The sequence below is a fragment of the Wyeomyia smithii genome, chromosome 1, assembly GCF_029784165.1.
Source record: "Wyeomyia smithii strain HCP4-BCI-WySm-NY-G18 chromosome 1, ASM2978416v1, whole genome shotgun sequence".
Lineage (NCBI taxonomy): Eukaryota > Metazoa > Arthropoda > Insecta > Diptera > Culicidae > Wyeomyia > Wyeomyia smithii.
The window spans coordinates 152,967,090-152,994,010 of record NC_073694.1 but is presented as its reverse complement, the minus strand read 5'-3'; the positions used below and the strand labels follow the sequence as shown (position 1 = coordinate 152,994,010).

At 38.7% G+C, this 26,921-nt stretch overlaps 1 protein-coding gene across 13 annotated transcripts in view; it reads right to left on the bottom strand.

Moving 5' to 3' along the window:
• Nucleotides 1-26,921, bottom strand: part of LOC129731818 (contactin-3) — a 485,474-nt gene that overhangs the window by 42,705 nt on the left and 415,848 nt on the right. For all 13 annotated transcript variants that reach the window (XM_055692254.1, XM_055692900.1, XM_055692422.1 and 10 more), the window contains one exon: nucleotides 11,220-11,389. In XM_055692254.1, coding sequence (XP_055548229.1) covers nucleotides 11,220-11,389 — 170 coding nt within the window. The remainder of the gene's footprint in view (nucleotides 1-11,219; nucleotides 11,390-26,921) is intronic.

Here is a 26,921-nt window from a genome sequence, read left to right as displayed (position 1 = left end):
ATATATATATATATATATATATATATATATATATATATATCGCAGGGTTCAAGAAGATTCAAATTGATTTGGCCAGCTAACTCAATATCCTTCAAATTATGTTCATATTTGGTCGGCGTGCAGCCAAACCGAATCAAGTGTAAAACATTATTATTTCGAGTAATCGGCGTTCAAAGTTTTGCCACCCCGTATGTTTACTGACACACATTTTTTTACTATAATATTAATATTATAAAATTATTATAGAATTAGTTCAAATGATTTCGTTTTTTCATGGAAGATAGATTAATAATTTTCACACACTCAATTAAAAGAATGGCGCTTGGTCCAGTCTGGTCGCACGCCATTGATTAAGTCTTATAGTAGTAATTTGTAATCTATATTTTTCTGGTAGGGTTCATAATTTGGCTGTACCCGTAATGAAGGTTGGAGACAGTAGTACCAGTTTTTCGGATATCATCTCAGGATCATGTATTACCGTTGCTGCCAATGAGGAAATTGGTAGCACAGAGAGAATTTACGACGCTGGTTTACCTAAGGTTGTTTTAAATATAAAGAAAAAAAAACAGCAAAAGAAAGTTCGTAATAGTGATCATGATTATGCTTGTACAGCAGACAAGTATAATCAATTACTAAAAATAGTAACACGACTTAAAAAGGAAAACGTACGTTTGCTGAAAAAAACTTATGCACAATCTAATACGTTAAAAAGAAAAAACGCTTCTATCATGAAATGGAAAAGTAAAGCCGTGTTTTACCGCAAAAGCAAAACGATAAAAAAAGATGTTTTGAGTGACAGTATATTGAGTGAACTTCGACAGAACGCAGCTAGACCATTGAAAGGAGCTAGGTACTCCAAGACAATGAAGGTGATGGCATTGGGCCTCTATTATTGCTCCACTCGTGCATATAGGCAAATGCTGAAGATCTTCAGACTTCCGAGTATTTCTTCGATAAAGAAATGGTTGAGAAAGCTTAAAATCGACGAAGGTTTCAACGAGAATATAAAAATCATTTTAAATGAAAAATCGAAACTATTTGTGCCAGCAGAAAAATTAGTTTCATTGACAATTGATGAAATGACACTTCGTCCTAACTTCACGTATTTGGGAAGAGCGAAACCAGACATTTTATTGGGTTTCCCGAGTAAGCTGGGTGACGGTCATTTCTCACCAGATTGTGCGGCTGCTTCTGTGTTGGTCGTCATGATCAAGGGGTTGATATCTGGTTTTAAGCAGAGCATTGGGTATTTCTTCAGTAAAAACGGATTCAAAACCGATGACTTGCTATATATTGTTGACAATGCCATAAAATTTATCAAAAGCGCAGGATTTACCCCGAAAATCATGGTTTGCGATCAAAACTCTACCAATCGATCAGTTTACAGCAAATTAGGAGTTACGTACGACCACCCCTATTTCGTACATAACACTGAGAATGTGTATGTTTTTTTGATTTGAAGTCATCCAGAAACAACTTGATGCATCATAATGCTGTCTATGGCGGAGCTGTTATCAAATGGGATCATATAAAATTCCTATATTATGAGGACTGTGAAAGGATACCTAGAGCCGCACCGAAATTGACAAACAAACACATATTTTTACCAGCTTTTGGAGAGATGAGGGTTGGTGTGGCAGCTGAAACACTGAGCATTACGGTTTCCTCGGCCATTAAAATGTACGTCGCATATGGATGCTTACCAGAAGAGTGCCTTAGCACGGCAGCATATGTCGAAGACATCGATAAACTTTTCGACATATTCAACGCTACTGATAATGTTCGAAAATCTAATAAGGTAAAATTTCCGATCAGTCTTATTTTGAGCTATTTCCAAATTACATGAATTTTGCACGGATGCATCAATCGTTTGAAAAAAGGATCTATTGAAATCAGAATCGAACGCGTCTAACATTTGCATGATGTTTTCCAATAGGTAGAGTTTGTGAGCTTATTGATTCAGAATTCAATATCTTAGAAATTTAGTAACATGACATTGTAAAAATATGGTATGAAATGATGATATATTCTCTTCGAAATTTACGCTATTTGTCGTGGGAACGCACTTGAACACAAAACCATATTTCATCGTAATTACATCATAGTATTAAAGTACATACCTTTTCTGTCGAAAAACTTTCTTCCCCTGAAATGCTTATTTTGCCACATTGTACTTTTGGCAACTACATGTGCTTATACATAGTGCACCAATTTTATTCGACGTTATTTTGGATAAACAGGTGTTTAAAACCCTGAGGCAGGAGAGCAGTTCCACAAAAAATGTCCCAGTTTTAATTTTTTTATCAATTGTCATTTTTCATTTAGCTGAAACTTTGTTTAGACTGTTGGTTTAATTTTCTGGAACACGATTCATTTTTGAGAAGCTATTGAAAAATGCTATTTTGGGGAGGTGTTGATGATAGCTAATATTTTTCGGACCAAAACGGCTCGTTCAATCGATGTAACGTCTTCGACAAAGTTGTAGATAATTATTTTGTTATGCAGAAAAATAAATTATTTTCACAAAATTATTTTACAAAAATTTAAAATCCCTAATGAATTATACATTAGTAACAATCGAGAGCACTTTCTGATCAAAATTGAAAAACTATTTATTTAAAAAAAAAAGTTAAAGGAAAATTCGAAATAAGTTATCTAAAACAGCCCATTTTGTTAAAGTCTAATTTTTTTTATAAAAACTACAAAAGATTACCTTAACAATGCAATCGGTCCGATGATGGATAAATTAAGAAAAAAAGTCATGATTTTTTGAAAAACTAATAATGTTTTTTACAGGGTACATTTTTTTCGGAAGGACAAAATTATTATCTACAACTTTGCCAAAGACATTATGTCAATCAAACAAGCCGTTTTGACGAAGAATATTGTCAATTCCCCATAGAGTGCTTTATTGGAAATTGAAAATATTTCTTCAGTCAAAACGGTTTTAATGATTGGCATAGTGTGTTCGACAAAGTTGTAGATAATAATTTTATCCTTTCCAAAAAATATGCCCCTCGAAAAAAAAAATTTAAAAATAAATTTAAATTAATTTTCCTTTTGAGTTCTCCATGATCAGATTGATTTGTTTATTTAGGTAATCTTTTGTAGTTTTTATGAAAATAAATTAGATTTTGAGAAATGAGCTTTTTAAGATTAGTTTTTAAATTGTTTGATTTTTCAGGTAATGTTTTGTAGTTTTTATAAAAAAAAGATTTAAAAAAATTCTCTTTTTTAGATTATTGGTTTTTAATTTTTTTTTTCAATAAATATTTTTTTTTACATTGTATAGTTAAAGTTCAGTTTTTCGATGAGATGAAAATATTATCTACAACTTTGTCCAAGACGTCACAGCGTTATCATCAATACCTTCCCGAAACAGCAGTTTCTCAAAAATGGATCGAGTCCCATAAAATTATTCCAGTAGCACAAAATAGCATCTTGTGCCTATAGAAACGTCTTTGCAAAGTTCCAACAAAATCAAAAATGGTCGATTCATTTGGTTGCCCGTTTTTTGTGGAATTGCTCAGGAAAGAGTCTATTTATCTTAATATATTTATTATACCTATTTAGAATAGTAAAAATAGAATCCTAAAAGTATTTCTCAATCTTATTCGCTACACCTTCCAAAACTGGTCATCCGTGCTGTCAAATTGCAATTAGGCGCAAGATGAGCCGAAAATATCAATAAATATATTTATTAATATCAAGAAACGTAAAGCAATGTTAACAAATATATTGGCAAATATTTCTCATGGTACGACGGATAAGATATATTCGAAAAGGTTAATCAGAAGATAACGAGTTTCTAAAGTAAGAAAAATATGAGGAGCAAATTTAAATTTATTTGATCTGCCATTTTGAAACCGACATCTATGTTGAATCTCTTAATTTTTGTCATGAAACCATAAACTCTACCGTTGGACAAAACATCATTGAAATCTGACTTTCTTTGTCTTAAAAATGTCTTGTAAATATGAGAAGTGCTCATATACAATCTTTTTTTTTTGACCCTAGTTATATTTGAAACCATTAACTTCGAACTCTATGCACTGGAATTGTCTCGTCGAAATAGAAAAGCGCCTGGAAGACCTCGTCTTTATTGATAAACAATGTGAAAGCCTCTCAAATGTGAGTGTGTGAATATGAACTACTAAAATAATAAAGGGTTAATAATACATTCCTTCACAGGCAAAGTCATTTAAACCTCTTCCAAAGCAGAGTAGAAAGCCTTGGTTTATCCAAGGTTGGTTATTGAATATGGCTGCTTTGAGGTTACTCTTCGAAGACATTAATATTCACCATGGCGTTGAAAGTTTGAGGACACGTGCTATCAACCAGGATGCCTTAGAGAATTTCTTTTCAGTTATCAGGATGGCTAATTCAACGAATGATCGTCCAGACGTATACGGATTCAAAGCGGCATACAAGGCAGCAGCTGTGAATCAGCTGTTGCACCTTAGTAATAAGTCAAACTGCGCTCAAGACGCAGGGGTTGAGCTTTTGAATTTGGGTGACCTCTCCAAGCTCACGATGGAGAAATGTCTGAGTTCTCCAGTGACAGAGGTCCAACTGAATTCAAATTTGGAAGAGTTTGACTCTGCGCAAAGGGACAATATTATTTACACTGCTGGTTGGATAACTGCCACAATAACTCACAAGGAATGCATTGAAATCTTGAAAAATGACAGACGGGAAGCTGAAATAATGTCCAAACTAGCCTGTTATAAAGACGCTGAGCACCAAACTATTGGGGCTCGATTAGCAGGATTTTTAACAAAAATTATGTCAATATTTGACAGCCATTTTGAGGAGCTTCTGCGGCAAAGCCCTATAGGAATAAAAAGCCGCCTAACGAACGACATATCACAAGAAAACGAGGAATTCATCTGCACTTCTTGCAGGAACAAAACAATCGACAAATATTTGAATATGTTGATGAAGGCAAAGATAAAAAATATGAACGAAAACCAAAGGAAAACAAAAAAAATGGGAAAAAGAGAACTAAAACTGCTGGAAACTTGAAGGCAGCTAGATTAAATATATAGATATAATTGTTATTGGTGTGTTAACATTAATTCCATTAATTTACTTTTCATGTTATGTTCGATGTAACATTTACCATGTTACCAAATAAATAAAAAAAACAAACTTCCTATCTACATGTTCAATATAACAAAATCACTCACCTGCCATACTTTTCTCTCACGCCAACATCTCGCCATTTCTACCGTTTGCCTTTCTCATTACACCTAGCGGTGCGGAAGTCCGCGTAAAAAAAGACTGCACAATGAAACCGGTACCTCTTACAATCGCATTATTCGTTGCCCTAGAAGCTAACCTAATTTTACTTAACCTTATTCTGCTTATTTTTATTTAAATGGCATGTCACATGTCGCATCAACGAGTAAAAAATCTATGTTCTCCAGAATGGACTAGAGTCAATCCGCAAAACATGTAATATAATCCAATAAGAGGATGAAACTAGTTTATAAATTTCATTTCCGAATAAAGATGTGATTCATTTATTATAAATATTCGGAAAATTTGAGTTAAAAAATCTATCTGTGCCATGATTTTTAAAAACTTAAAGTACTTCCTTGAGTTGAAAAAAAAAACTCACGAGCTGCATTCTATATTTTAACAATTTTTAAAAATAACTGTCGATAACACATGGTACAATTGTAAATGGAAGAATTGCAACATTAACGGTTTAAAACGCACGGTTTTTCAACAATATTGATTGTTGTTCGTGTTTCAAATCAACATTTGTCGATTACAATACCTTCGTTACACTATTGTAATATAACAAACTCCACAAATGTGAATAATTGCGAATTTTTCCCAAAACGTTTTTGCATCGAACGTAATAGATTGTATTAAACGGGTTAAACTGTTGAAATAACCGTCAATTCAAAACATCGAATAAATTATGCCACATTATACCACTGGCAAAGCGGCATAAACGTACACGACAAACATATATTGCCCGAGAGCACAGAAAATTCAATTGTCATTTTTCACTCCTTTTTGTGTGCACTTTCTGTTCGATCATATACCTGAAGTTGACCTTCCGTTCTGTGCTGTAACTCAAGTATTGCTCAAAATACCTTTAATTGATAAGTGTTTTTGATTTTGTATTGTGCCGTGTCAAATAAATGTTGTGTGAACAAAAAAAAATGTTTTTCATATCAAACTTTTTTAGGAGCACGATGATATTATTAAATTTGAAATTGAGATTTGAATTTGCCGAAAAACGCAATTTAATTTTTCGAATGCAAAAATAACATATCTGGTAACACTGTTGATCAGCAAACAATTCCCTACAGTTTGAGTCATATTTGAGAAGCAATGACCTTTGTTTGTACTACACTTGAGATGGAATGAACTAGTAGCCATTCTCAAAATTTTGACGTAGAACTACGTCTCTTAAAAAATTCGGCTACATAGGGGTTCAAAAATGAAAATCTAAAACAGAAAAAAGTAAAAAACATGTAAAATTTAAAATGCTAATAAATCGTTAAGTTTTCGATGGTTTTCCTTCGTTTTTGCAGCAATCGATTGGAAAATCTTTTGAGAATCCTCCCAAATGCAGAAAATTGAAATTTTATTATTCGAACCACTGTACTATTGCAAATTGACAAGCCTGGTCAAAACGCAAATTTCGACCTCTGTTTGGTCGTTATACGATTGCTCTCCCAAGCACGGTCGACAGAATTATGGACCTAGTGACCTTGCCCCAGAACGTACTGAATGTTTATTTCCTTTAGTAGTATGCAACACCCGAACAACTTTATTATCTGCATAAAAATTAAGTTATCGCATAATCCAACCTTAAAAATTGTTAAGCCTTAATAAGGCCAATCCTTGTTGAAACGCAAATTTCGATTGATCTGATTGGCTGTTATATGATTGCTTCCCCAAGCACGGCCAACAGAATTATAGACCTAGTAATTTGGAATGTACTATTTGGCCTGTTTCAGCCGAAACTGCTCATATTTGTTCTAGACAGCGACAAAACTGGCAGCGGATAGCAGCATCAGTTGTGGATCCTTGTTGAAACTCGAATTTTGATTGATCGGATAGAAATGATTGCTTTTCAAGAAATGTCGTTTTTTATATAGAACTAACTAACCCGGCGATTAGTTTATAGTCTGCAAATGCACAATGAATCGGTCATAGGAAATGAGCAAAGTCAAAAGACTAATCGTTTGAAATGATTAGTTTTATCGGAATGACACCATCCTCGGCTTTTAGTTGCTGTAATTATATTGGGTGGTGTTCAGTTATTTTTGCCGTTTACCACAAACTAAAGGATATAATCTTTGAATTCAAAATGGTGTCCATGTTCAATACTAGGCTTCTATGCATCATTCCGATTATAGAAATATCCATATTGAGTAATTATCAGTCATTTTCGGCTGTTTCCTAGAGGTTGCCATCTTTTACCTCAAAATGGTGTCTGAGATCGATTTTCAGCTCCTTGCATCATTCCGGTTCCGAAAATACTTATAATGGGTGGTATTTAGTTACTTAAGACTGTTTTCCAGAAACCGAAATTCGTGATCTTGGATTACAAAATGGCATGTGAAATAAATTTCTGGTCTCTAGGCGTCATTCTGATTCCGAAAATATCCATATTGGATGGTGTTTGGTCATTTTCAGCTATTTTACAGAAACCGGAAGTCGCTACCTTAAAATACCAAAATGGTGCCTGTGACCAATTTTTAGCTTCTGTGTATCATATTGGTTTCAGAGCTACACATATTTGGTGGAATTTGGTCATTTTTGGTTGCTATCCGGAACCCGGAAGTTGCCATACTACAATTCAAAATGGTATTAAAGGCCCTAAGGTTTAGTGCATCAGTACGATTCCGGAAATACGCAAATTTGGTGCTATTTGGTCACTTTTCGCTGTTTTTCAGAAACTGGAAGTCGCCAAATTGAATTTTAAAAAGGCATTTGGAGACAATTTCTGGCCTGCGAGCGTCACGTCAGGTTCAAGAAACACCCATATTGGGTGGTACTTGGTCATTTTCGGCTGTTTTCCAGAAACCGGGAGTTGATTTCTGGCTTCAGTGCATCATTACGATCCCGGACATACCCATATTAGGTGGATTTGATCACTTTTCGCTGTTTTCCAGACACCTGTAGTCGCCATCTTGGATTTCAAAATGGTATATAGAGACATTTCCTGGCATCTGGGTGTCATTCTAATTCCGGAAACACCCATATTAGAAATCGAAAGTCCATCTTAAACTTGGAAATGGCGTCTGGAGTTAGTTTTTGGCTCTTGTGTATCATTTAGATCATTTCAGGCTGTTTTTCGGAAAAACTGGTTGAAATATCTTTTCCCCCATAGTACTGAGGGGTGTCAAACCACCATAGAAATTTTAATAGGAGCCCTCCCATATAGAAGTGGGAGGGGTGTCAAACCAGCATGAAAATATTTTTTGCTTCCAAAAACCTCAACATATCGAATTTGGTTTCATTTACTCGATATGTGAAAATAACAGGAGGGTTGTGTGCAAAGCCACGACCGCAAGATTAAAGTAGAATACTTTTACAAAAAAGATAACCTGGCTGCTAGCGTATCAGTCATTTTTTCTAGTAAATAAACGTTGACTAATCAGATCAATCGAATTTTGCGCTTCAACAAGGATTGACCATTTTCAATAATATAGCAAGTTGCTTGTCATGGTTGGGGCTCGACAATTTTTAAATTTTGAGATGAAATTTGTTCGGATGTCGTGCTCATTGATGGAAAAGACAATTCAGTACGTTCTGAAACACGGTGATGAGGTAAAATTTATAATTTTTTCAAATTTAAAAATGTGAATTAACTTATTAGGAAATATTAACTCTTCATTCAAGTTTTAATTTCATCCTGAAAAGGACGATTTGTTGTTCATTTTAGTATCGGATAAGATGCCGATCACATCTTTGCGTTATCATTGACAGGGCGAATAAAGTATTTTTTGTGATAAAGTAAACAATGAAATGCTGATATAACACTCAAAACTAGACGGCTCACGTGTTGTCAAAGTGAGCCAACTTTTCATTGAATGTATTTACTAGTGCCCACTATCGCACAGAGACTGCATTTCACTAAAGCGCCTCACTGCATCAGTCGCTATCGATGCTGCGATCCGCTGCAACTAGTTCGCTATCCATAGCCATCCATCCATAGCCACAGTTGTGGCCGCTAAACGCTGCCATTGGTATCCACTGTCCCTGCATCAGCTGGCCCAGCTGCTATCGTTGCTGGAATCCGCTGCAACTAGTGCGCTATCCATTGCTACGCCACAGTTGTGGCCACTTTCCGCCATCGCTGGTATCCACTGCACTGCTAGTGCTGCTGCTAAGGGAGGACGACTGCTGTTGTCGCTGTCTAGAACTATTCGGAGCGGCTTCGGCTGAAACAGGCTCTTATATAGGCCAAGTAGCAAGTTTTAAATTGCAAGGTATATGATTCTGTCGACCGTGCTTGGGAAGCAATCACATAACGACCAATCAGAGGTCGAATTTTTTCGTTTTGACAAGGGTTGACTATTTTCAATAGTACAATAGTGTGAATAATAAAATTACAATTATCTTCTTTTGGGAACAATCTTAGAAGATTTTCCAATCTTCTAATGCAAGAACGAAGGAAATTCATCGAATACTGACCGATTTATTAGCATTTAAAATTGGACATATTTTTCACTTTTTTCGGTTTTAGATTTTCATTTCACATCCCTTTGTTGCCGAACTTCCTGAGAGAAGTATTCTACTTCAAAATTTCCAGAAGAGGAAGAGGTTTCCAACCATTATGGACTTATTTGTTGCCCCTAAAAACATCCACATGCCGAATTTGGTTATATTTGCTTGATTGATTCTCAAGTTGTGGGAAATTGGTATTTCATTTGTATAGGACCCTCCCTTTAAAGAAGAGGAGTGGTGTCTTAACACTAAAACCCCTAAAAACCTTTATTGCCCAATTTGGCTCCATTCACTTGGTTTGTTCTCGAGATGTGCAGACATCTGTGTTTTATTGGTATGGGACCTCTCGCTTTCAGAAGAGGGAGGGTTGTCGAACCATCATGGACATATTTGTTACCCCTAATAACATTCACATGGTTCGCGAGATGGGCGAAATTTGTGTTTTGTTTGAATGGGACCCCTCCCTTACGGAAGAGGGAGGGGGGTGTCGAAATACTATGGACATATTTTTCACCCCCAGAAACATTCACCTGCCAAATTTGGTTCCATTTATCTGGTTAGTTTTCGAGATGTGCAGAAATTTGTGTTACATTCAAGGAGAAGGAGGGGTCTCGAACTATCTTAGTCACCTCTCTCGGCCCCTAAAACCCCTATACATAAAATTTCACGCTGTTCGGTTCAGTAGTCTCCAAGCCTATATGGATCAGACAGACAGACAGAGCTGCATTTTTATATGTTTAGATATCTTATTCATAGGGTAATCGCTCCATTACTCATCTCAACAGCTAGGTGTACCTATATTCATCTTATTTCTCTCATTTGTCCAATTTACCGTCAATTTTTTATAAAATTTTGAAAGTGAGTCTATTTGCTTCTCGATTTTGTCAAGTGGTTGAAAGTTTTACGTTGAAAATATGGTAAAACTTGACAATAAATTGATCAAAAAGGCGTGATGAGATGAATATAGGTACTGAGATGTATGTAGGAGCGATTACCCTAGATACAGTCGTGTGGTATCATAAATTGACCTCTTTATCAAAAAGATCAACTGTGCGAAGTTTACAGAGATAGTATCTACTGCTATCTAATCAATCTAAATATTTTCTAGTAGCATTCTTTATTGGTAACAATGCAAAAAATTTAAAGGATGATACAGGATTAACAATTATTGTAAACTAATGTTCTTAGCTACCCACTCTCAACTGATTCGCGTTGTATGTGACCAGTTAAAGTATAGTTTAACTTAAATTTTGAATATTTATAATGATATTGTGGTCTTCAAATTAAAACAATAAATTTCATTCCCGCAACATCAACTTCACAACTTCAACGTAGAGAGAACAAAAAACGGTTGATATGTGTGTCTCAATATCTCATTTTCCACTAGCTGATGCTTCTAAGTCGCATCACTAATATAATACTAAATAACGCAAAAAGTTCACGTGGAATGCTGATTTCTTCTATCATATTACCCAGAAAGAAAATCCGATTAGGCCCGAATGACATCCAAAACTTACCATTTAAACTAGGCTGTGAATACTGTACAAATCCCTCGGAGATGTAACGGCTACTCCGCAGGGTGGAAGAGGCCCGGCTGCACCGCGCGTCGCCTGGATGCCGCTGTTGGAACTCGTCCTCGAACACATCATCCTCGGCGTACATCGATGGCACATCGGTTCTGGCAGGTCTGTGAAGGACGAGATAACAAGATACGCAGAGGAAGGAAAATGATTAAAAGACAGCAAAAATTGTACTTAAGCAACAATATATAAACATAAGAAATACATTCCGGTCCCCGTTGTTCGAGCCCCTGGCGGATCCTGTGACTGCTGAAAGCCGAGAAGTACGTGATATCTGGGTTGAATCATGACACCAACGAATCCGACAACCCTCATTACGAAATCATGCGGTCATCATCGAATCCCACAACCCTTTCACGCCATTACGAAGAGCGAATGAAAGAATTACGCAAGTGGAGACCTAGAGTGTACCAGGGAAGGGCCTACCAGGAATAATACTCGCTCATAATCGAATCGACGATTTTATACACTCAACAAAGTACGCGGTCGGAATTTCGGGCAACCTCCGCAGAAATTGTAGCCACAATCCCATTTTGAGTAGCCTTTTTTCTTTCTTCTTCTGCAGTGAACGCAATGTACCGAAAAGCCCAGAAGAAAGTCTCTTTGCATCCCAACACAGCAATATTAATCCATTCTCTTGCGCTCGGCTTGAATTGGGGCCAAGGCTTACGGCTCCGCAGAGCAATCAAGTGGGAAACGAGAATGACGCATATCATTATATTTCCTTCCCATCGATAAGCAGAAGCCGTCCTAGCAAAAGCTTATTCATTCACTTAGAGATGGGCCATATCGAAAGGGTTCAATCGACTGAAATTCTGTTTCTCTTTCTACCCATCCAAAGTGTGCCAACTCTCGACTCTATTTTCATAGGCAACTAAACTAACTCAGTTGGAAACATTTTACAAAATTTCAATAATTTGAACATTCGTTTTACAACGCCAATCAACGCTTCTCATGGCCCCCGTTGGCATAGTTTCCTCTTTTTTATCACGATTTACCCTTTAGCTTGTCGAGAACGATAACAGAGACCCATAAATAATGTTTCGGCCGGTGAAATTCTAGCTCTTTCTCCTGATGCCCACATCTTTTTTTGTGCTTTTCTTCGAGAAATATATTCTTATCCATAAAGCTAAGATTTTATTCTTCCTTCGTGAATCGAGAAAATCGGTTGTAAACTGGGTAAAACGCGTAAACTAAGCCCCAGTCTCGGAGGACGAAACAGTTCTGGTCCGCAAGTGTATCCGGGTGGAATACACACCCAGCTTGGGGTACATAAAATTCATAATAATGAGGATGATGCAGGGCCACTCACGGGTTTTTTTTGGGTGGGTAGAAAATTGATCAACAATCATGTTTCTGTGGCTGGGCGAACAAAAATAATAACGGCCAATCCTGAGCAGCGAAACAAACATTAGCAAAGGGTTGGTCTGCAGGCATGTGGATGAAATCCGCTTAGTGATTTCCCTCACTGAGGAAGCACATTCTTTGAAGTTTTTTGATTATCTTGAAGCTGCATTACACGAGGGGAAAAAAATAAGATGGCAGACAAAAGCTACGATGAAGTAGATTACATATTAGTGTATGATTGAAAGATGGAACATATATAATCACGCATATGCTGTATTTAAATGTAACGGGAAATTATTCCCTGTAAGAGTAAACGAGAATGCGTTAGCTATTGATAGAAGTCTGTGTGGTTTTTTCTGATCAGATGAAGTGCGTTATATACAAACAACCAAGCGTCTGCACCTGCTGCTTCAGCATGGTGACTGAAGGGGTGAATGTGTGTCACTCCGATGAAACAATGTTCACAGGATTCCAATATTATATAGAGCCCTGATAATATATTTTTAAAATATAACTTTTAATTTATTGCTCTTTTTGCAGATTTAATTACCCAGTGTTAAAATCCAAGCTTCCCACGCAGCATGTGGCCCGAAATAATCAACTTAGCCAAAATATGACTGCTATACACTCCAAATTAACAATCATCGGTCAGATTTGCCCCATTAAAAGTATAACATTGCGCGAACCCAAGCAAAACAGACGCCGTCGAAGGGCGGAGATCACGCTCGTTTATTATCTCACTTTATGGCCTTCAGTCGACCAATTTCAGGGGGTTTCACCCGACCGGTTTGAGGGTTCCATTATCGACCACAGTGTCAAGCGGGACAGTCGTTTTATGACGCATAACACATGAAATAGGAAGATTAAACGAAAGCTCCGTATTCGCTCGCTATTGACTGAACTGCCGGAAATAGTTCTGTGGAGAATACTATACCCTATTATGGGGGGGGGGGGGGGGGGGGTCATCGTTCAATTTCTTTTCATTGGTAGTGGAATCAGAACCGGATTCAGATTCATCAATTTAGAGATTTATGAACGAATAAAATGATGAAACAGTCTCGTTAAGCAAAGCTTAGGTACTAACATTTCGCTGTCGTAACTCGACCTTTCTGTTTATTAGAGACAGTTTTTGCAGCCAAAGAGCAGTTCAGTATACAGGGCAATTGTAGGGCTAGTGTTACTACTGACACTTACGGTCTATCCCGTCGTATCTAAACTTCTTAAAAAAAGAGTTAACAACCTTGTTAAGAAAAGAAATCATGCAATGTTTTTGTCATAATTTTGTTGAGTTTTAGACGTAAAACGTCTTTAAGGAAGGTCTGTAAAATGACAATCGAAAATCGGAATAGGGGACGAAATCATGTCCAATTTAGAATGCTTAGTACTCACTTATTTTTCAATGGATTATTTTTTTTTTTTCTCGCTTGTTTTCCGTCGGTCTAGTTCCGCCACTGTTGTGGCCAATCACCGACGCCCAGGGAGGCGACTTCACACCCAGGACCCTAACTCACGACCCGTTTATTAACGGACCGGCGCCAACGGCTTTACTTCCTCATGAGATGGAAGGCGTGATCCCAGAGATTTTTCGCCTCAGAAAATCTCCCGGTGTCGGCTAGGATTGAATCTAGACCAGTTGGGTTGGTTGTGAGTGGATCACGCCACCTCACAACCATCGACACCTATGTCGGCGGTGGGATTCGAACCCAGGCGTCGAGCGTGGTTGGCGGAGACGTTACCAATGGATTATATTCGTTCTTATTGCAATTGGCTGTAAAATTACTTACGTATTCGGATTTACTTGCTATAAACACGTACTGTATAAATTGGTTACCTTGTGTGATCGCCTTGTTTTTACAGCCTTCTAATAACAGGGTTCGCCGGTGAGTTACGCATATTCAATTTCGACAGGGTCAGTATAAAAATGTTAGATTAAAAACAGCGCGTTGGATTGGTACCATGATCTTAGTGATAAATTTTCAACATTGCTATGTGTAGTAGTGTGGGACAATAAATAAATTCTAGCTACCATGCACTTTTCGTGTTCCTGATGGATCCTATAACCAGGCTTGTAAACGGTCACCATTTTTATTCGATCTCGCTTCCTTAGCGTGCGTCACAGTCGGCTTCCACTCGTAAATGTAAAATAACCAAACCATCGCCGCTCAGCTCACAGAAAGAAAAGGATAGTCAAACGACACTCGCGTATCGAAGAGATGCACACTGTCAATCTTTAAGCGATGTTATTTTGGCCTTTTTCTGTCTACTTCGTTTATTTATGTTGAGAAATATTATTACAAGGTCAATAGTATAAATAATTTCCATTTCCATTTCGCACTCAACGTGCGTAATTCTCATTTCTAAGAAAAATTTCAAAATACGTTTGAGAAAAATAACGTCGTGATGGCGATACTCATTTGACATGTTTGTTTAAGAATGTATTCAGACAGCGAGCCTTGGTAGCGTCAGAGGAAGAAGAAGACGATTATCGCAGTGAAAAGTGGTTCTACCGTGACCATTTCGAAGCCTGCCTATAACAATCGTGTAACTTTTCAGATCGATCGGTGGAACTATATTTTTTGCGCCTGATTTTTTAAGTTTCCATATGAATTTATATGGGAAAATCCACTTTTTCAAAACCAGAGATGTCCAGTTGGCTCTTAAAAATATATCGATACATGATATTTGTAGAAAATTCTCCTGGAAAAAACTCTTCCGAAGACCGTAAAGCGCTACGATATTTGTAAAAAAAGTAATTCACCCCAAACTGATTGAATGCTTGACGTACGGCTTACCATTGAATTTTACTAGCAATACAGCTGTAGCATGTTGCTGTTGCAAATTTAATCATGTGATGAGGAATGATATCGTGTAAAACTTATCTTGGAGGCTTCTCCGAAGATACTATGAGCAAAAATTACACTTTCAAGGTTACTTTTACGCGAAATTATTTCTCATCCCTAAGAAAGTTTGCAATAGAAGCATGCTGAAGCAGTGTTGCTGGAAAAATTCAATGGTGAGCCATTCGTCAGACATTCAATCAGTTTGGGGTGAATAACTTTTTCTACAAACATCGTAGCGTCTCACGGTCTTCAGAAGAGATTTTCCCAGGAAAATTTCACACAAATATTTTGTGTCGATATATTTTTAGGAGCCAACCTGACATCTCTAGAGAATAAGTTTTATTAAAGTGAATTTTCCCTTATAAAATCGTATGGAAACTTTGAAAATCGGGCGCAAAAATATAGTTCCACCGATCGATTTGAAAAGTTACACGATTGTTATAGGACCCATAAGGAACACGAAAAGTGCATGGGAGCGAGAAAATGACACCATCGTTTTTTTTCGTCCCAGTCCCAGTCGTCCCAGTCTAATGTGTAGCTAGAAAAAAAAAAAAACATCCAGAGTGAAAATGTCAAAATACTCACACGTTCATAGTTTTTTTGTTTTTCATTTTACTATCACCAAATTTCGACAGATGAAGTACATATTTTCATCTTCAATTTATAAAAAAATTAGATTTTTGAGATATTTAATATTTTGTGACATATTGGAAAACTTGGCACAGAAAAAAAATTTTTGTTACAGTGTATATATTTTTTCTAGAATCGCAATATTATTACCTACAACTTTGCTGAAGACACCATTTCAATCAAACAAGTCGTTCTTCTAATAAAAAAATTTTTATCTATCAGTCCCCATTTTGAATAAACCCTCTTGAAGCAGCAGTCGCGAATCTACTATAAAAACTGATATCATAAAATGACTTCTTTATCAAAAAAAAAACAACTGTGAAAAGTTTCAGCGAAGTCGGAAATGGTCGATCAGGATCGATGTTCGAAATAGTATTGAATGACTCAATAGCATAAAATGACATTTTTAGCCCATAAAAACATTATTGTAAGGTTGAAATCAAAACTTAGGACATTTTGTATGAAATTGATTTATTTTATTATGGGGCTATAAGCTTTGTCGGTCTAGCTCCACTATTTGTCAACACGAAATGAGATTCATGTTTCGTATATTCGTAATCGTAGGGAATAAAATTTGTTTACGTCTTACGAAGCTGGGGAAATGACATAATTTGCAAAAAAGCGGAGCCACTTATAAGAAAGGGTTAAAATAAACATAGCGAAGCGAAATTATATGGTAAAATCCCTTTGAAATCCAGACAAAATATGTCAGTGCGAATGACGTACGCCATCTGATTCATCCGACACGAGAAGAATTTGATAGCCTATCTTTAAAGTTGCAACACTATGCAATGTGTTCTTTTCATCCTGGATGGACTTCCTCACTACAACCAGAATCGTCGATCTTTGCCAGATATGCTCTGGTGTCTGCTGTGTCCCGTACTTCTATTATTAGCAGCACGGCTATTGAGAAGAGACATGCTCAACAGTTATCCGTGCTTGTGTTTAATGTGATTTTACCATTCTTTTTTCACACTCTTACTATTTTACTATAACATGCCTTGTTCCTCCTGCCGAATATCACCATTTATGATTCCCTGCAGAAGTTTCGTTGTGCTTTCTTCTGGTCAGATTTATTCACGGGACTTTTTTTTGTAAGAGGACGTAACACAAAGGTCATCATTCGTTGTTTTGCTTTCGTCTCGATTAGACGCAAATTGTTTATCTCCGTTTGAGTTCGCAAAATAACAATACACGAGTTATCGTACGGGTGTTTTTTTGTCGATTAGTTCTTGTGCTGCGCGATAACAATAGCCTGTTATATATCGGCAGAAACATCTGCACACTGGTAGGGGCAGGCTACCCCGCCAGTGGTTCGAAACGCAGCTGATATATCAGCAAGAATAATTCTCCCGCACCGCTGTTACCCCGCTAGCAGCACGGACCATCATACGATCGAGCGAGTGGAAGTCAACTACAAGTGGCATCTACAAGGTCGCGTGTAGGACACGGCCACTGCGTCTCAACACGAAGCTGGATCGTCATTGTTTGTTCTGCGGAGACGCTCGATTAATTCTACTATCAGCCGTGAGGTCGTGACTTAGACGTTCGGTGAAGTATTACCTTTAGAATTTTAACTATTATTATCAATATTATTACTATGTTATAATATTATTATTAATATTATTATTGATATTATTATTGTTATTATTAATATTATTACTATGATTATTATTATTATTATTATTACTTTTGTTATAAGAATTAGTATTACTGTCTTTTTCTTTATTTGATCCATTGTGGATTGAAAAGTTGTTTTTAAAATTTAAAATCAACTACTTGAACCCCCCCCCCCCCATAATCGAATATTTATCGTTTGTGTGCGGTAGAGCGTAACGCTCCCGCAAAATGGACGATATGCAGGTGCAACTTTTCCTGGAGGTGGAAACAAACGGGGAAGAAATTGAAATTTCTCCCATCAGCTCCCCCCTACCTTCCCCTGTGCCCTCCCCTTTGCCAAGTCCTGTACCAAGAGTACCGGAAGTACGGGTAAAAGCTTACCCAGATGCCGCTGGCGGTCCCTACGTTGTTTTTTTCCGGCCCATAAAGAAGCCATTGAATATTATTCAAATTGGCAAAGACCTGGCAAAACATTTTTCGGCCGTAACCGAGATTACGAAGGTGAGGCCGAACAAACTGCGAGTTGTCGTAAGTAGCTTGAAGCAAGCAAACGAAATTGCTGGCTACGAGCTCTTCACGAGAGAGTATCGCGTGTACATCCCTGCCAAGGATGTAGAAATCGACGGTATGGTTACCGAGGGGAATCTCACTGTCGATGACATTTTGCGTCATGGAGTCGGCTGTTTTAAAAACCCCTTGATGCAAAGTGTAAAGATACTGGATTGCAAGCAATTGCATTCAGTATCCATTGAAGAAGGGAAGAAGAAATTCCTCCCTTCGGATTCCTTCCGAGTAACATTCGCCGGATCCGCGCTGCCGAACTACGTCCGCTTGGACAGGGTTCGTCTACCTGTACGCCTGTTCGTACCGCGGGTCATGCATTGCCAAAACTGTAAGCAGCTAGGTCACACAGCCACCTACTGCTGCAACAAGGCACGCTGTAGCAAGTGCGGAGGCAATCATGCTGAGAACGCTTGCAGTGGGAATACTGAAAAGTGTCTTTATTGCGAGGGAACTCGGCATGACCTTCCGGCATGTCCCGCGTACAAACAGCGCGAGGAAAAAATTAAGCGTTCCCTTAAGGAACGATCAAAGCGCTCTTTTGCAGAAATGCTTAAGAGGGCTGAGCCACCCTCGACAGGAAACATCTTTTCCTTTTTGCCAACCGATGAGGATACATCTGACGATCCCGTCGAAGGGTGTTCCTATGCCTTGCCAGAGGGATCTAGGAAGAGGAGAATGATCAACTCTCCTAATCTTTCTCGTAAAGGTCGTAAGATAACCCCTAGCGGAATGACCAATAAGACAACACAAAAAGGAAGCGGTGAAGAAAAACCGAAGCAAGTACCCCCCGGTTTTAATTTCAAATCAAACCAGGAGTACCCACCGCTTCCTGGGGCACCAAAAACCCCTCGTGCACCCATTTCTCGATCAGAAGACATAAAAGAAACAGGGTTCATAAAATTCTCTGATATTGTGGACTGGATATTTAAAACATTCAACATACCAGATCCCCTTCAAAACATTCTTCTTGCCCTTCTCCCAACAGTGAAAACCTTTTTGAAGAGACTCACAGCAACTTGGCCCCTCATTTCAGCTATCGTATCTTTCGATGACTAATACGTTGAAAGAGGTTAGGAATTTTGTCACTGTGTTACAGTGGAACTGCAGAAGTATCATCCCCAAATTTGATTTATTTTCACATTTGATAAACACATACAATTGTGATGCGTTCGCGCTTTGTGAAACTTTTCTTAATTCAAATGACCAACTTAATTTCCACGATTTTAACATCATTCGTCGAGATCGAGACTCACACGGTGGAGGGGTACTTTTAGGGATCAAAAAGTGCTATTCTTTTTTCAGAATCGACCTCCCCTCGATCTCGAATATTGAAGTTGTTGCCATTAAAACGAATATGAATGGAAAAGACCTTTGCCTTGTTTCGTTATATATTCCCCCATCCGCGCGGATTTAACAGAAGCAACTCCTTGATATAGCAGAATTGCTTCCCGCACCTTTTTTGGTTTTGGGAGATTTTAACTCTCACTGTTCGCTATGGGGGTCGCTGTACGACGACAACCGATCTTCTTTAATTTTTAACTTGATCGACGACTTCAATATGACACTTTTGAATACTGGGGAAGCGACACGTGTACCTAATCCTCCAGCACGTGAAAGCGTGCTTGACCTATCCCTCTGCTCAACATCACTTGCGTTAGATTGCCAGTGGAAAGTAATCAACGATCCCCACGGTAGTGATCATCTTCCAATCGTTATATCAATTGCTAATGGTTCAACTCCCCCGAACCCAATCAATATTTCCTACGACCTTACACGTAATATTGATTGGAAGCGTTATGAGTCTATTACAGCGGAATCTATCGAGACTCACGAGGAACTTCCTCCGGAGGAAGAATACGCGTTCTTAGCTGGCTTGATAATCGACGCCGCGACGCAAGCTCAGACGAAACCGATACCCGGGGTAACGATTAGACAACGCCCTCCCAACAAATGGTGGGACAAAGAGTGCTCTGAGCTGTACGCGCGAAGGTCCGCGGCGTATAAGGACTACCGGGAGTACGGCACTGTCAACCTACTACGAAAGTACGAGGCACTGGGCAGGCAGATGAAGAGCTTAGTAAAGGCGAAAAAAACGCGGGTACTGGCGGCGGTTCGTAAACGCGTTGTCGAGGGAAACAGCGATGAGCACTCTTTGGGATACTGCCAGGCGCATGCGGAACCGTGACGTTTCGAATGAGAGTGAGGAGTATTCAGATCGCTGGATACTCGATTTTGCCAAAAAGGTCTGTCCGGATTCTGTACCGGAACAGAAAACCTTTCGCGACGCGTTTATAGTAACTACGGAAGAGCCTCCATTTTCGATGTTGGAATTTTCAATGGCTCTCCTGTCGTGCAACAATAAGGCTCCAGGGTTAGATAGAATAAAATTCAACCTGTTGAAGAATCTACCCGACTCTGCAAAAAGACGCTTGTTGGACTTGTTCAACAAGTATCTTGAGCTAAATATTGTTCCGCATGACTGGAGGGAGGTAAAAGTCATTGCTATTCGGAAACCCGGGAAACCTGCCTCTGATCACAATTCATATAGGCCGATTGCGATGCTCTCTTGCCTCCGGAAATTAATAGAGAAAATGATCCTCTTACGGTTAGACAAATGGGTCGAAACAAACGGTTTACTTTCAGATACTCAATTTGGCTTTCGCCGGGGCAAAGGGACGAACGATTGCCTAGCGTTGCTTTCTACTGAAATTCAACTCACATTTGCTCGAAAAGAGCAAATGGCTTCTGCGTTCTTGGATATTAAGGGGGCTTTTGACTCTGTCTCTGTAGAAGTTTTAAGCGCGAAACTTCATTCGCAGGGACTTTAACTAAATCTGAATAACTTTTTGCTCAATTTGTTGTCAGAAAAGCATATGTATTTCTCACATGGCAATTCGACAACTTCCCGAATTAGTTACATGGGCCTCCCCCAGGGCTCATGTTTAAGTCCTCTCTTATATAATTTTTACGTCAATGACATCGATAAATGTCTTGCAAATTCATGCTCGCCAAGGCAACTTGCAGACGATAGCGTTGTATCCATTACTGGTAGCGAGGCTAGCGATCTGCAAGGACCATTGCAAGATACCTTAGACAATTTGTCTAAGGGCTCTTAAGCTGGGTATCGAATTCTCTCCGGAGAAAACTGAGTTGGTCGTTTTTTCTAGGAAGCATAACCCAGCTCAGCTGCAGCTCCTACTAACGGGTAAAACGATCTCTCAGGTTTTAGTCGCTAAATATCTCGGGGTCTGGTTCGACTCTAAATGCACCTGGGCTTGTCATATTAGGTATCTGACACGAAAATGCCAACAGAGGATTAATTTTCTTCGTACGATTACCGGAACCTGGTGGGGAGCCCACCCAGGAGACCTTCTAAGGCTTTACCAAACAACGATATTGTCAGTTCTTGAGTACGGCTGTTTCTGCTTTCGCTCCGCCGCGAACACGCACATTATAAAATTAGAGAGAATACAATATCGTTGTTTGCGTATTGCCTTGGGTTGCATGCAGTCGACCCATACGATGAGTCTTGAAGTGTTAGCGGGTATTCTTCCGTTGAAACATCGTTTTTGGAATCTCTCTTACCGGTTGCTAATTCGATGCACAGTTATGAACCCATTAGTAATTGAAAATTTCGAGAGGTTGGTCGACCTTCAATCTCAATCCAGATTTATGACTTTATATTTTGACTATATGGCTCAAGATATTAATCCTTCTTCATACGATTCCTCCAATGTCGCACTTTTAGATACTTCTAATAATGCTATATTCTTCGACACCACCATGAAACAAGACATTTCTGGTATCCCGGATCAATTGCGACCCCAAGAGATCCCTAAAATTTTTTCGAATAAGTTTAAACATGTTAGTTATGATAAAAGGTTTTACACTGACGGATCTAATCTAGATGAGTCCACTGGCTTCGGTGTTTTCCACGAAAATTTTACCGCCTCCTACAAACTCGATGCTCCTGCTTCCGTGTACGTCGCAGAACTTGCTGCTATTCAGTACTCTCTTGGAATCATCGAAACCCTACCCACAGACCACTACTTCATCTTCACAGATAGTCTCAGTGCCATTGAGGCTCTGCGATCGATGAAGCCTGTGAAGCACACCCCGTATTTCCTGGGGAAAATACGGCGGTTTTTAAGTGCTTTAACAGATAAAAATTACCGGGTTACCTTAGCGTGGGTCCCTTCTCATTGCTCGATTCCGGGTAATGAAAAGGCTGACTCTTTTGCTAAGGTGGGTGCTATTGATGGCGATATTTATGAAAGACCAATTGCTTATGATGAATTTTATAGCATTTTGCGTCAGAGAACACTCAACAGTTGGCAATCATCATGGAACTCAGATGAACTGGGACGGTGGCTACATTCCATTTTTCCTAAGGTATCGACGAAAGCATGGTTCAAGGGGTTGGATGTCGGTCGGGACTTCATTCGCGTGATGTCCAGACTTATGTCCAATCACTACACGTTAAACACGCATCTCTTTCGTATAGGGCTTGTAGACAGTAATCATTGCGTTTGTGGCGATGGCTACCATGACATCGAGCATGTTGTTTGGTCGTGTACCGAATACTGTGTTGTTAGGTCCGAGCTTATAGATTCCCTTCGGGCCCGAGGAAAACAACCGAACGTACCCGTTAGAGACATTCTGGGAAGCGGTGATCTCCAGTACATGACACAGCTATACTGCTTTCTGAAAAACGCTGACATTAAAATTCAAAATTTTCTTTGTCTATTTGTCAGATTAAGGATACAAATATGCTATGCTGAAGACACGGAAACGAAGAGCCCGCATCTATGCTTACACAAATATTTTGAACCCACAACAAACAAGAATACAATAGCTCTACCAGTTGAAAAACAAAGTTCCAAAATAGTTTTAAGTCAAAATTGTATCTCCCCTCCTCTCACCTTAAATACCCACTAGCTCGTAGTCGGCCGCGAGAATAAAGAAAAGGCCTCCCTCTTTTCCCTGCTAACGTAGAATTAATACGAATTGTACTTGGCTCAGTAAAACAGAAAATGTATCGTGCCGTGTCAAATAACTAATTTAAACCTAAAAAAAAAAAAACGTAACACAAAGGTATTATACTCCAATCAAAATTAAAATAGCTACAGATGCTCTTTGTCGAAAATTTTTGGACCGGAATTTTGTTTCCTTGGCTTTAAAAGTGACACTTCCTGTCATAGGGTTTTCAAAAAATCGACTTGTTCGGGATTTTCAATTTTTCAAATATATGTAACTTTTCAGCTGTTTAACCGATTTTGAAAAGTTTTTCATTAAAGTGAAGGTAATCATAGTTTTTCCAAGAAACGATATCAAACTGTACTTTGAGTAAAAATAACTATACGCAAATTAAGATACAAACAGTTTTTCGCCATTTTTGAAGGTTTCCAATGGAGACGCATGGTGGTCATGGTGCACATTAAAGATCAAAAGAATTCGATTTCCAAAATGAAAATATATATCTTCGTGAAAATTTTATATTAAAAAAATATCAAACAAAGCGGTTTCCTGAGTCACAAACGTTCAAACCGGCGAAACGGTTTTAATTGTATTTTTCGCATTGTTATTGTTAGCCTTCCACTCCAGCTTGGAGTAATCACAGCTTAAGAGTTTTGAAGCGTAAACGAAACTCATGCCTGCGCAGGCTTCGCCGTTTGCGGTCTTACGAATCCAAACAAAATTTTAAACGCTCAAGTGTAGAATATCGGCGGTTAAACTCTAGTCTTTACAAATCATATGTTCTGGGAGTTCGAACAGACTTGCGCAGAAATCCGAAAAAATTTTGGAATTTCGTTAATTCAAAACGGAAAAGTCGCTCAACTCCTTCGGACATCTATTTGGAGGAAATGGTATCCTGCTCGGACTCTGATTCTTGTGAGCTTTTTGTGAAGTTTTTCTCCTCAGTATTTGCCACGGATTGTGCCTCAAATGACGATGCTCGGCGTGCTGCGACTAATGTGCCAGCCGACCTTATTGATCTTGACATTTTTGAAGTCACGCATGACATGATTACTACCGCCGCTAAGAAACTTAAATGTTCGTACTCTGTTGGTCCCGACGGGATACCGGCCGTTCTTTTGTGCCGTTGTATTGATATTCTGGCTGCTCCACTTTGCACAATTTTCACCCAATCTTTGGCTCAAGGGTAGTTTCCTGAGGTATGGAAGCACTCCTATATGTTTCCGGTTTTTAAAAGTGATGATCGACGAAATATCATAAACTATCCTGGAATAACTAATCTGTCAGCTGCGTCTAACTTTTTCGAGATCATTGTTAGCTCTATTGTATTGAATTGCACACGCAACTACATTTTTTCGGACCATCATGGTTTTGTTCCTGGACGATCTGTAACAACAAATCTGATGGATTTCACGTCGAATTGCATTTCTGAGTTCGAACGAAACGTACAGGTTGACGTTATTTATACTGACCTCAAAGTTGCCTTCGACCGAATTAATCACCGAATACTGCTGAACAAAATTTCCCGTCTTGGTGCTTCATCACGGTTCGTTAAATGTCTTGAATCATTCCTGTGCAATAGAATTTTGCAAGATAAGCTTGGATCAGGTGTATCGTCTGCGTTCACGAACAAATCTGGCGTACCACAGGGTAGTAACCTAGGACCGCTTCTTTTCATTATTTTCTTCAATAACGTTGCTGATGCACTTGGGATTGATTGCAGATTAGTTTACGCCGATGATTTGAAAATTTACTTGACGATTCGCACCATCGAGGATTGTTATCGTCTACAATCACTTTTAAATACCTTTGTGACGTGGTTAAACTAAACTCGCTAATCCTAAATACTGCAAAATGTGAAGTGATAACCTTTCACCGCATTGAACGGCCAATATTTTTTGATTATGTTGTCGACTGAGAAGTGCTGCGCAGAGTAGATTACGTCAACGACCTTGGAGTTATTCTTGACAGAAAGCTGACTTTCGATAGACACCGTGCTGCAATTGTGTCGAAAGCAGACTTCCTGAAATCTCGCTCGCACAAAGAAGAGACAGTGTGCTTTGCGCTACAAGTCTCGTTTCTCATTCAGTCGCTTCGTGCTGTGTGCAGCTTGCGAGCGAGAAAACTTACCATTCGTACGAGCCATGTCTCGTCGCATGGGAATTTTTATTGCGACGTACACGAAGATATCTCGTCTCTCAACTTAACGAGTTTGGTGCATGGGCGTTGCGTACTTGAGACAGCTTGCGTGCAAATTCTCGTGAGCTCGTCTCGCGAGCTTGCCTCGCATGTTGCTTTGTGCTAATGGTGCGAGAAGGAAATTTATTTTGCGCAGAAGGAAACAGGCAGGGGATTTTATGTTTTTTTCATTTACGGTGTTATAGCAGCATGCATCAAAACACCGTTAGAATTATCAATGATATAACCTAGTTCATTCATTTATCAATTCAAAATTCTATGATTAATTCATCCGACTTTTGTTAACATGAAATAAGAACGTTTTGTTACTATACTTATTATGCTAACGGTACGAAAATGCACCGGATGCAGAGTGTTACGTTGGTTGACAGAAGTGTTCCTTTCGTTTAGATGTCATTGACTATCTTATGATAGAACTCTGTTTTGTAGTTCTAAGGATTAAAAATGTGGTTTGAAATTACAACATAAGTTTTTCGGGAGTTAAAAATAGTAAAACCATTGAAATTGTTTATATTTTCTAGTACATGTTGATGTTGGATAGAATTTTCGAATTGAGTACACTAAAGTCGCTTTTGACGTTGACTAACGTCTATATCGAAGTTAGGCCCCTGAATTTAAAAATCTAGTAATTCAACCAGGGAAAACCAGAGAAAAGTGGTCAGGTTTTGAGCGCTTATTTTGCAGTCATCTATAATCAGGTTTTCGAGGTTTTGGCATCAATCGATCAGAAATTCTTTTACGGTTAAATTTATGTAACAAAAACAAACTATTGTTTGAGATACACTATTGAAAAATTGGTAATTAATATCGATTGTCTAAATCATACCGCGCAGCCAATCACTACCTCTCTTCCCAAGCACAGTCGACACTAACGGATACAATCGATCTGACTTTGTTGTTATTGTTGTTGTCACTTTCTGTTTCCGATGTTTATGCTGCTGCTAGCGGAAAAAACCTTGCAAATATGCATCTTTTTGTTGGTGTTAATTTAACGACAGCGGCCGGCGCCCCATCATTCTGATTCCAAAACCGCACCAGTGACATGCGGACGCTAGGTGATAGCAGCTGAAAGGAGGAAATACAATATAGTACCGGTCATCTCGTGCCGGTTTCACCCGTAATGCTGGTGGCTTTAGTAGTAAATGGCTACTGCAAAACACTTAAATGGCTGGAATTCTGGACGGACTAACCAGGAAACTATAATCGGCAACTGGCACCTTTTGGTGCCTCTAAATTTTGTTACAGAAGCGGCAAATTGAATTTTCTGTTTTACCAAATGATGCTGCTAGCGGAAAAAACCTTGCAAAAATGCATGTTTGTGTTGGTGTTAATATTATGACAGCGGCCGGCGCAGCTTCCAAGAAACATTTGTCTCTTCCATTCCATAATTTGCGTAGCCCATCCCTCTTTTAATTTATCTGACGAAGCCTTGGTATAAAACGTACCGTTCGAACATTTCACC